This window comes from Pseudorca crassidens, chromosome 12, assembly GCF_039906515.1.
Source record: "Pseudorca crassidens isolate mPseCra1 chromosome 12, mPseCra1.hap1, whole genome shotgun sequence".
Classification (NCBI taxonomy): domain Eukaryota; kingdom Metazoa; phylum Chordata; class Mammalia; order Artiodactyla; family Delphinidae; genus Pseudorca; species Pseudorca crassidens.
The window spans coordinates 76,388,815-76,401,477 of NC_090307.1; the positions used below are offsets into that span (position 1 = coordinate 76,388,815).

The window sequence follows — 12,663 nt, forward strand, 5'->3', positions numbered from 1 at the left end:
AAACTACTAGAGCTAATCAATGAATCTGATAAAGTTGCAGGATATAAAATTAATGCACAGAAATCTCATGCATTCCTAAACACTAATGATGAAAAATCTGAAAGAGAAATTAAGGAAACAATTCCATTTACCATTGCAACAAAAAGAATAAAATACCTAGGAATAAACCTACCTAGGGAGACAAAAGACCTGTATGCAGAAAACTATAAGACACTGTTGAACGAAATTAAAGATGATACCAATGGATGGAGAGATATACCATGTTCTTGGACTGGAAGAATCAACACTGTGAAAATGACTGTACTATCCAAAGCAATCTACAGATTCAATGCAATTCCTATCAAATTACCAATGGCATTTTTTACAGAACTAGAACACAAAATCTTAAAGTTTGTATGGAGACACAAAAGACCCTGAATAGCCAAAGCTATTGGCAAAGACACCTACAGTCTTGAGGGAAAAAAAAAGGAGCTGGAGGAATCAGACTCCCTGACTTCAGACTATACTACAAAGCTACAGTAATCAAGACAATATGGTACTGACACAAAAACAGAAATATAGATCAATGGAACAGGATAGAAAGCCCAGAGATAAACCCACACACCTATGGTCAACTAATCTATGACAAAGGAGGCAAGGATATACAATGGAGAAAAGACAGTCTCTTCCATAAGTGGTGCTGGGAAAACTGGACAGCTACATGTAAAAGAATGAAATTAGAACACTCCCTAACACCATACACAAAAATAAACTCAAAATGGATTAGACACCTAAATGCAAGACCGGACACATAAAACTCTTAGAGGAAAACACAGGAAAAACACTCGTTGACATAAATCACAGCAAGATCTTTTTTGGCCCACTTCCTAGAGTAATGGAAATAAAAACAAAAATAAACAAATGGGATCTAATGAAACTTAAAAGCTTTTGCAAAGCAAAGGAAACCACAAACAAGATGAAAAGACAACCCTCAGAATGGGACAAAATATTTGCAAATGAAGCAACTGACAAAGGATTAATCTCCAAAATTTACAAGCAGCTCATGCAGCTCAATATTAAAAAAACAAACAACCCAATCAAAAAATGGGCAGAAGACCTAAATAGACATTTCTCCAAAGAGGACATACAGATGGCCAAGAAGCACATGAAAAGCTGCTCAACATCACTAATTATTAGAGAAATGCAAATCAAAACTACAATGAGGTATCACCTCACACCAGTTAGAATGGGCATCATCAGAAAATCTACAAACAACAAATGCTGGAGAGGGTGTGGAGAAAATGGAACCCTCTTGCACTGTTGGTGGGAATGTAAATTGATACGGCCACTATGGAGAACAGTATGGAGGTTCCTTAAAAAACTAAAAATAGAATTACCATGTGACCCAGCAATCCCACTACTGGGCATATACCCAGAGAAAACCATCATTCAAAAAGACACATGCACCCCAATGTTCACTGCCGCACTATTTACAATAGCCAGGTCATGGAAGCAACCTAAATACCCACCGACAGATGAATGGATAAAGCAGTTGTGGTACATATATACAATGGAATATTATTCAGCCATAAAAAGGAACGAAATTGGGTCATTTGTAGAGACGTGGATGAATCTAGAGACTGTCAAAAAGAGTGCAGTAAGTCAGAAAGAGAAAAACAAATATCGCATATTAATGCATATATGTGGAACCTAGAAAAATGGTACAGATGAACCAGTTTGCAGGGCAGAAATTGAGACAAAGATGTAGAGAACAAACGTATGGACACCAAGCGGGGAAAGCAGTAGGGGGGTGGTGGTGGTGGCGTGATGAATTGGGCGATTGGGATTGAGATGCATACACTGATGTGTATAAAATGTATGACTAATAAGAACCTACTATATAAAAAATAAATAAAATATAATTTAAAATAAAAAAGAATGAGACAGCCATGCAAAGTTCTGGGCAAAGCATTGCAGGCAGAGGGAACAGCATATACAGAGACACTGAGGAGGAAACAAGCTTGGTGTGTGAGAGAAACTGCGGAAGGAGAGTACACTGGGAGAAGCAGATAGACTCTGAGGCTCGGGGAGGGTTTGGCGAGCTAGGTTAAGGGTTTGAATTCTACTCCATGGGAAGTGGAATGCCATGGGAACGTTTGAATTAGAGGAGAGAGATGAATGATCTGATCTGTGTTTCTAAAAGATCACTCGGCTGCTGTGGAGAGAAGGGAGAGCTGAAGCCTAGACCAGTGTGGTGGAGGCGGAGATGGAGAGAAGCAGCCTGGGATGTACTTTGGAGGAAGAGTCAATGGGACCTGCCGATTGGTTACGTGAGGCAGTGAGGACAAAGGGTGACTTGGGCACCCCTCACAGACGTGGAAAGACCGGTGGAGAAGAAGGCCTGAATTCCACCTCACATGCGACATTTTAGGCACCTATTAGATTAGCCTTGTCCATGTAAGAGCTGACTTCGGTTAACTTGTTTTCAGCTCAGTTCTAAAAACCTGACAAAAGTAGTATTAGCCATATATATGTGTGTGTGTGCGTGTGTGTGTGTGCGCGTGTGCGCACGCGCGTGCGCGCGCACGTATATATATTTTTTGGCCACACTGTGCGGCTTACGGGATCTCAATTCCCTGACCAGGGACTGAACCTGGGCCATGGCAGTGAAAGCCGGGAATCCTAACCACTAGGCCACCAGGGAACTCCCGAATACCAGCAATATTACCAGGCATGTTGCTTATGGCCAAAACCACCCCCAACTGGCAAGCTGCACTGGGAGGACTGAAAAAAGAGTGCTCTTGGTGGGAAGCTACAGTTTCGGGCTTTCCAGAAAATGGTGACTCTTACTAACTGGGCCTGCCTCTTGCAGAAATCCCTAGAAGCTATGCCTGTGGAGTTGTTACAAAAGATACCAGCTTCTATTTGGGACGTGGGGCTCTCAGCCATCACGTGAACACAGCGACGTTAAGTCTATCCCTCACACCTGTGTGGATGACTATGACTCCTGCTGAAATGTATGCACGACACTTCCCTGTGGCACGCCACGCTTCCCATCCTGGATCTTTCTAGGTGAAGCTAGTGCCACGTATCGCCTATTTGGGTCTTGTGAATTTGATTGTCAAGTTGAACTTACGACCACCCAAACGGGGCGGTGAAACATCTGAGTGGAGATGGCAAGGAGGCAGTTGGATACGTCCATCTGGTTTTCCAGGGAGAGGTCTAAGCTGGAGATACACTCAAGTTGCTTCAAAATTGATAATATAATGAGAAGTTACAATGCTATTGGATGAACAGTATGAAAAATAGTTTATGGGAAGTTTTATTAGAGAGCTCCATTTATCACTATATTTTCTTCTGAATTGTTGCAAGAATTTTTATGACTGAAAGAAGGAATTTGCAGGTGCATGTGAAGGAATTTTGCCAGATCTTTAGGATTTAACCCACAGACGGCAGGCACAGGTCTCCTCAGACCCCCGCAAAGCGCTGGGCACAGAGGAGCACTCAAGGAGTACCTTGTTAGTTTAACAGAAATGAGCTGGCTGCTCACACAGTGCCTGGACTCCTCTTAGTTGTGTCTTCTTGACTCGGTTTATACTTTAGAACTTTTCCACGTTCTTCAAATCTCCAGACACCCCTCAACACCCCCAGCTTACAGCAGAGTATCCATGGCACAGGCCAGGTGATACTGGATGCTACAACTGTTCTTCCTAACTCTTGCAATTCGCTGTTATCTTTACTAGCTGCCTCTGTCTCTCTCTTAGCTTTGAAAGAAAAGCCTTCTTTGTCAACAATGAATGGCACATGTGATAAAACAGAGTAAGTGGATTTCTGTGACCCACTAGAAAGAAGGGCTCAATTTTACCTGTGAATTTATTATTTATTTATTTATTAAAAATTTCTGGCCATGCCACGTGGCCTGTGGGATTTTAGTTCCCCAACCAGGGACTGAACCCAGGCCCTCGGCAGCGAGAACTCGGAGTCCTAACCACTGGACTGCCAGGGCATTCCCTTACCTGTGAATTTGAAGGTTGGTATTGTCCAGGGTGACCAGCCCATTGGTGGCAGTCCTTCGGTAGCCTGCTGGGGGCCTTTCCAACATATCAATAGGATACCAGTATCGGACCAGCACACCTTCGCTTCGGAGGTATGTTTCTACCTGCACCAATTCATTTACCTACAATAGAAAAAGGAAATGTCTATTTGGTTTTTTATTATTTTTTTAAATTCATTTCTTTTTATTTATTTGTTTTTTGAGCACTGACTTTTTTCCCCAAGTTTTAAAATACATATGTATACATATAAGACCAAACTTTTATAGCAGTAAATACTAGTTTCATGTCACTGATTGAGGCTAAAAGTTCAAAGATATCTGGATAGTGTATTTATTTTTTTCATACCAGCTGGAAAATTTTAATTGGTACAATAAATTAAAGAACTTCAATGTAATCATGAGTTAGAAATTTAAAGGGAAGAGTGGTATATTTCAAGTAACAGTTCAACATGCATTGTTGCCAGGTAAAATTTATGTTCATTGTTTTTATGTTAATAATTTTGTAAAAGCAGGGAATCTGTCTGATCGCTCTATTTTATTGCTAGGAAAATAAAAATGTAAGCTCATGAATACGCATTCTGGATTCAAATAGCAATGTAATCTTTATTTAGGGACTACTATTGAAACAAAGGGAATCAAACCACTTGAGACATAACAGAATTATTACTTTAACAAAATGTCTATTTTTCTAATTTTCCTTTCACACGTTTCCATTGCTGAAAAATACTGTCAGTTACATACTTTCTGATAACCAGAATCAGAGCTTGTCTCAGAAGGCAGTGGGAGATTAACAGTATTACTAATGGAATTTTCTACTTGAAAGTTCACCTTAGTAAATCACCAGCCAACAGCCTCTCTTAAAAATGTAATGATTTAAATTATACTCTGGTAAAATGGAGTCAGTTGAAGATGTAAAATTTTCAATTTCAAAGCATTAGTGATACCTAACATTATCTGTATCCGTAGACAGACAGATACCAAAGCTTATCTATGTGGTGATAGATACTTCTATATCTGAGACTCTTAGGCTTGATCTGTGTATTATTTCATCAGTTTTTCCTGCATGGGAAACAGAAATGCAAGCATGTGCATGTAACCTAAGGATTATGTAGTCACAGCCTTCAAGGCCTCCGTTTTCAAAAGAAAGCTTCGGCTTGGCCCTTACTCTCTTCTATTCTTTCCCCCCTGCCACCCCACCCCACCTTAAACCTTGCTGAGCCCCATGAGAGGGCTCTGCAAAGCTGAGAAGAAAACAACTGATCTAGTTTAATACACTCATTTTACAGACGGGGAAACTGAGGCTGCGAGAACCAGTGAGATGACATGATCAAAATCACAAAACTATTTCTTTGAGTCTGTATAACAATCATGACAATGACAGATCATCCATTCATCAAGGTCAACAGGAGAATTTTCCCTTGGAACTTGGTAGATATAAGGTAGGGGCAGCCTGAACATGGTTGATGGAAAAAAAAGGCAGCAGCAACATGGTCTGAAGGCGCTGACAGCACTGAGAGTTAAGAGCTTACGTTCTACAATCAGCGCTGATCTAGGCCCAAGAGAAAATCTCAGGCAAGTCATCTGGCATGACAGCACTCAGCCTGTTTCTTTATCCCTAATTTGAAGAATAATCTATCTGTATAATCACTTTTTAAGGTATTTGCAGTCTGGGCATGAAAGTCTCAGTGTATATAAAAGGCTGTTCACTCACTGAATCAACATCTAAGACAACTCCATGAAGCCCAAAGGTTTTCAGCATCCCTCGGATGGCAAATTTTGGCAGGGCAGTTCCAACAGTACTGCTGGCTACGTTATTGCTGTCTGGAGAGCGGGTTACTACTGTGAGACCTGAGGAGGGTAGAGGGAAAAGTTTTTTCAGCAGCAAGTACCATTATTATTTTGGGACCCTATATTTTAGGGTCTAAAATAACTCTACGGCATTTACCAATACCCTCAGTTTAGCCATAACCCAAAAGGAACACGGCTCAGTCCGGAAGATAATAAAACAAAGTGTTGTAAGAACTCGGGCAATTCAACAATAAAAAGACAAGCCAATTAAAAAATGGGCAGAAAATGTGAATAAACATTTTTCTAAAGAGAAAAGATATGCATGAAAAGATGTTCAACATCATTAGTTATTAGAGAAATGCAAGTCAAAGGCACAATGAGATACCACTTCACATCCATTAGGATGGCTATAATCAAAAAACAGGCAATAGTTAAGTGTTGGCCAGGATGTAGAGAAATTGGAACCCTCATATGTGCTGATGGGAATGTAAAATGGGGCAATCACTTTGGAAAACCATCTGGCAGTTCCTCAAAAAGTTAGACATAAAAGTTACCATATGACCCAGCAATTTCACTCCCACATATATACCCAGGAGGAATGAAAACATGTCCACACAAAAACCTGTACACAAATGTTCACAGCAGCATGATTCATAATAGCCAAAAGGTAGAAGGAACCCAAGTGTCCATCAACTGACGAATGGATAAACAAAATGGGGTACTATCCATACAATGGAATATTATTTTTGCCATAAAAAGGAAGTAACAACATGAGCTACAACAGGGATGAATCTTGAAAAATTATGCCATGTGAAGGAGGCCAGACACAAAAGGCTGCACGCTGCATGAGTCCATTTTTACGAAACGTCCAGACTAAGCAAATCTATAGAGGCAGAAAGTAGATCAATGGTTGCCAGGGGCTAGTAGGAAGGAGGAATGGGGAGTGGGGAGGGTACAGAATTCCTTTTGGGGGATGAAAATGTTCTGGAATTAGAGGCAATGGTTTGGTGGTTGCACAACTTTGTGAATATACGAAAACCACTGAAATGTATACTTTAAAAGGGTGAATTTTATGGTATGTGAATTCTCTCTCTAAAAAGAGGAATTAAAAAAGAAAAGTAAATATATATGCCTGCCCCTGCCCATGATGTTTGTGAAGGTCTAATAATGAGTTGTTTTATTTCCTTTTTGTGCTTTTCTGTATTTTCATTTCCTCAAGATATGCAATAGATTTTTAATCAAATGAATAAATACATTGTATAAAATTCCAAAAAGCACAGTACAACCACATATTCATGGTTTATTAGCTGGGCAGCCAGGACTAAGCCCGAGAGGCCTATCTGCAATCCTCCACCCACGCCCCACTTCTCTCTCAAGTGCCCTATCTCACCCTGCTCGTGTGAGTGGTTCTGGGAATGTGGAAGAGGCCCCCAGAGGCCAGACAGCTTCTACTTGTGCCCCACCAGGAAGCCTAGGGCCGCACATGGGAGAGCCTGGAAGAGCTCACATCACTCAGAGTAAGGAGAGTCACCCTAGAAGAGCCAGCAGCTGACTGGCTCAAACTCATGCTTGGGAAAACGCAACTTCTCGTTTCAGAGGAAGTTTAATAGCTGAAGGAAGGGGGGGAAGCAAAACCTTTTCGAACTTTATCAATTGTGAACTTGTTTGCTTCGTCCTTAATGTCTTCAATGGTGGGAAGATAAAGGTCTCTTGGGATGCCACCATTCTCCTCGTAGAGGAATTCAACCGTCTGCCGGGCGATATCCACCATGCCTAAAAAATATAACAGAACTGGTAACTCTCCGAAGAGCACACAATCTTCAGTCCAGTCATGACACTGACCCACACTTAAAATGAAGAGATAAGGGGAATTTGTGGGAGTATGTAGCCTTTTGGGAATGGTAATTATGCAGTGTCAGTCAAGTTTAAAATACTCAATGCCCTACTTCTAGGCATCTCTCAAATCTATCCCACAGAAATACAAGCACAAGTCTGTAAAGGTATAAGAACAGTCCCTGCAGCATTGCTGGGAAATATAACAGCAACAAAAAAAGGAAATAATGAAAGTATTCATCGACAGAGAACGGTTAAAAACGATGGTACGTTATTATGTAGTCATTTCATTTCAGTTAAGTCAAGAGAACAAACTATGGGACAAATGGAGAGAAAGAAGAAAGTGAGGGTAGTGTTTTTTTCTTAGTTTATGTATTTTTGTACTGTGTTTGATTATTGTTACAATGAACACATGTTGCTTATTTAACAGAGACAGAGAGCTTCATCAACTTCTTCTATCCAGTACTGAAATTTGCTCTGTCCTTCCTACTCAGAGGGAGAAGACATCATTATATTCAATAGCAACAGCCACAATTAATTAATAAACCAAGTAAATAAATGTCCAAGGCCCTGAAGAAAACAGCACTGTGGGGAGGACAGAGGGGTGGCTGCCACTGCTGCCCCACACACACCGCTTGAGAAGCCGTGGGTAAAAAACACCCGTTGACAGCATTTGCCTTTAAACAAGGCTTATCTCTATCACACTCATCTACCACTCCTTTCTTTGCTGACCTTGCTGTAATGAAAAGGCATAGCAATTCTCTGAGCACAGTTAAGAAGGGGGCTGCCCTTAGAGGAGGATGTGTAGAGAAAGAAGTGTCAGAGAGAATAACAAGAAATGTGGCCTGACGGCAAAATATGGTTCATGCATACGAAGCAACACTACTTCATAATAGATAGGAGGGGCTTCCCTGGTGGCGCAGTGGTTGAGAGTCTGCCTGCCGATGCAGTGGACACGGGTTCGTTCCCCGGTCTGGGAAGATCCCACATGCCGCGGAGCGGCTGGGCCCGTGAGCCATGGCCGCTGAGCCTGCATGTCCGGAGCCTGTGCTCCGCAGCGGGAGAGGCCACAGCAGTGAGAGGCCTGCGTACCGCAAAAAAAAAAAAAAAAAAAAAAGCCACAACATAATAGATAGGAACAGGAAGTTCCCTGGCTGCCCAAGGGTTAGGACTCAGCGCTTTCACTGCTGGGGCCTCGGTTTGATCCCTGGTTAGGGAACTAAGATCCCATAAGCTGCGCAGTTCGGCCAAGTAATAATAACAATAATAGACAGGAACAGAATATTGGTACATAATACAGCATTAGTGAAATATATGTTAAGTAAAAGGAGACAGACACAAAAGACTACATATCATAGGACAATTTATATGAATTATCCAGAAAAAGCACTGGGACTGGGAGTAAGGGCAGGTATTGACATCAGACTGACACTGGAGAAGCTTGCCGGGCTGATGAAAATGCTCAGAAACTGTACTGTGATGATGCATGACTTGTTAATTTACTATAACTCATTGAACTCCACATTTAAAATGAGTGAATTTTATAGGATACAAATTGTATCTAAATAAAGTTGTAAAAAATAATCAGCAAAAGGTAGAGGGTATGAGGTGCAGTAAAATGAATTTGGCAATACGGTGAAAATTGCCTGAAGTCGGGTGATGGGTAATGCAGATTCATTATATAATTTCTTCTACTTTTGTGTATATTTTAAATAGAAAATATAAACAGACCAATCACAAGCACTGAAATTGAAACTGTGATTAAAAATCTTCCAACAGGGCTTCCCTGGTGGCGCAGTGGTTGAGAGTCTGCCTGCTGATGCAGGGGACACGGGTTCGTGCCCCGGTCCAGGAAGATCCCACATGCTGCAGAGCGGCTAGGCCCGTGAGCCATGGCCACTGAGCCTGCACATCTGGAGCCTGTGCTCTGCAACGGGAGAGGCCACAACAGTGAGAGGTCTGCATACTGCAAAAAAAAAAAAAAAAAAAATCTTCCAACAAACAAAATCCCAGGACCAGATGGCTTCACAGGCGAATTCTATCAAACATTTAGAGAAGAGCTAATACCTATCCTTCTCAAACTCTTCCAAAATATAGTAGAGGGAGGAACACTCCCAAACTCATTCTACGGGGCCACCATCACCCTGATACCAAAACCAGACAAAGGTGTCACAAAGAAAGAAAACTCCAGGACAATATCACTGACGAACATAGATGCAAAAATCCTCAACAAAATACTAGCAAACAGAATCCAACAGTACACTAAAAGGATCATACACCATGATCAAGTGGGGTTTATCCCAGGAATGCAAAGATTCTTCAATATACGCAAACCAATCAATGTGATAAACCATATTAACAAATTGAAGAAGAAAAACCATATGATCATCTCAATAGATGCAGAAAAAGCTTTCGACAAAATTCAACACCGATTTATGATAAAAACCCACCAGAAAGTAGGCATAGAGGGAACTTACCTCAACATAATAAAGGCCATATATGACAAACGCATAGCCAACATTGTTCTCAATGGTGAAAAACTGAAACCATTTCCTTTAAGATCAGGAAAAAGACAAGGTTGTTCACTCTCACCACTATTATTCAACATAGTTTTGAAAGTTTTAGCCACAGCAATCAGAGAAGAAAAGGAAATAAAAGGAATCCAAATTGGAAAAGAAGTAAAGGTGTCACTGTTTGCAGATGACATGATACTATACGTAGAGAATCCTAAAGATGCCACCAGAAAACTACTAGAACTAATCAATGAATTTGGTAAAGTTGCAGGATACAAAATTAATGCACAGAAATCCCATGCATTCCTATACACTAATGATGAAAAATCTGAAAGAGAAATTAAGGAAACACTCACATTTACCATTGCAACAAAAAGAATAACATACCTAGGAATAAACCTACCTAAGGAGACAGAAGACCTGTATGCAGAAAACTATAAGACACTGATGAAAGAAATTAAAGATGATACAAACAGATGGAGAGATATACCATATTCGTGGATTGGAAGAATCAAGATTGTGAAAATGACTATACTACCTAAAGCAATCTACAGATTCAATGCAATCCCTATCAAACTACCAATGGCATTTTTCACAGAACTAGAACAAAAAATTTCACAATTTGTATGGAAACACAAAAGACTCCGAACAGCCAAAGCAATCTTGAGAAAGAAAAACGGAGCTGGAGGAATCAGACTCCCTGACTTCAGACTATACTACAAAGCTACAGTAATGAAGACAGTATGGTACAGGCACAAAAACAGAAATATAGATCAATGGAACAGGATAGAAAGCCCAGAGATAAACCCACACACATATGGTCACCTTATTTTTGAAAAAGGAGGCAAGAATATACAATGGAGAAAAGACAGCCTCTTCAATAAGTGGTGCTGACAAAATTGGACAGCTACACGTAAAAGAATGAAATTAGAACACTCCCTAACACTGTACACAACGATAAACTCAAAATGGATTAAAGACATTAATGTAAGGCCAGACACCATCAAACTCTTAGAGGAAAACATAGGCAAAACACTCTATGACATAAATCCCAGCAAGATCCTTTTTGACACACCTCCTAGAGAAATGGAAATAAAAACAAGAATAAACAAATGGGACCTAATGAAACTTCAAAGCTTTTGCACAGCAAAGGAAACCATAAACAAGACTAAAAGACAACCCTCAGAATGGGAGAAAATATTTGCAAATGAAGCAACTGACAAAGGATTAATCTCCAAAATTTACAAGCAGCTCATGCAGCTCCATACCAAAAAAATCAAACAACCCAATCCAAAAATAGGCAGAAGACCTAAATAGACATTTCTCCAAAGAAGATATATAGATTGCCAACAAACACATGAAAGGATGCTCAACATCACTAATCATTAGAGAAATGCAAATCAAAACTACAATGAGGTTATCACCTTACACCAGTCAGAATGGCCATCATCAAAAAATCTATAAACAATAAATGCTGGAGAGGGTGTGGAGAAAAGGGAACCCTCTTGTGCTGTTGGTGGGAATGTAAATTGATACAGCCACTATGGAGGACAGTATGGAGGTTCCTTAAAAAAGTAAAAATAGAACTACCATACGACCCAGTAATCCCACTACTGGGCATATACCCTGAGAAAACCATAATTCAAAAAGAGTCATGTACCACAATTGTTCATTGCAGCTCTATTTACAATAGCCAGGACATGGAAGCAACCTAAGTGTCCACTGACAGATGAATGGATAAAGAAAATGTGGCACATATATACAATGGAATATTACTCAGCCATAAAAAGAAACGAAATTGAGTTATTTGTAGTGAGCTGGATGGACCTAGAGTCCGTCATACAGAGTGAAGTAAATCAGAAAGAGAAAAACATATACCATATGCTAACACATATATATATGGAATCTAAAAAAAAAAGGTTCTGAAGAAGCTAGAGGCAGCACAGAAATAAAGACGCAGACGTAGAGAATGGACTTGAGGACACAGGGATGGGGAAAGGTAAGCTGGGACGAAGTGAAAGAGTGTCATGGACATATATATACTACCAAATGTAAAATAGATAGCTAGTGGGAAGCAGTCCCATAGCACAGGGAGATCAGCTCGGTGCTTTGTGACCACCTAGAGGGGTGGGATAGGGAGGGTGGGAGGGAGATGCAAGAGGGAGGAGATATGGGGATATATGTAAAGCTGATTCACTTTGTTATACAGCAGAAACTAACACACCATTGTAAAGCAGTTATACTCCAATAAAGATGTTAAAAAAATTTTTTAATAAAAATATTGAGCATTCAAAAAAATTTCAAATAATAAAAAGTTTTCAAAAGATTGAAAAAAAAAAGAACTGTGGCCTGATATCAGAAGATTATGGAAAAATAGTCTTTTATAACATTTTCCAGAGGAATTGGGATAAGAGAAAAAAATACTCTGCTGTCTACTAAGCAGGAATCTGGGACTATGGGGAGAATGTGAAATTAAAGCATGCATAGCACCGAGAT

General features: G+C 40.2%; 1 protein-coding gene across 5 annotated transcripts in view; it reads right to left on the reverse strand.

The window, feature by feature from the left end:
• The window catches only part of HECTD4 (HECT domain E3 ubiquitin protein ligase 4), a 193,891-nt gene that overhangs the window by 36,743 nt on the left and 144,485 nt on the right, over nucleotides 1–12,663 (reverse strand). For all 5 annotated transcript variants that reach the window (XM_067700637.1, XM_067700635.1, XM_067700636.1 and 2 more), the window contains exons 53-55: nucleotides 7,457–7,594; nucleotides 5,745–5,881; nucleotides 3,996–4,156 (exon numbers count right to left, since the gene is read on the reverse strand). In XM_067700637.1, coding sequence (XP_067556738.1) covers nucleotides 3,996–4,156; nucleotides 5,745–5,881; nucleotides 7,457–7,594 — 436 coding nt within the window. The remainder of the gene's footprint in view (nucleotides 1–3,995; nucleotides 4,157–5,744; nucleotides 5,882–7,456; nucleotides 7,595–12,663) is intronic.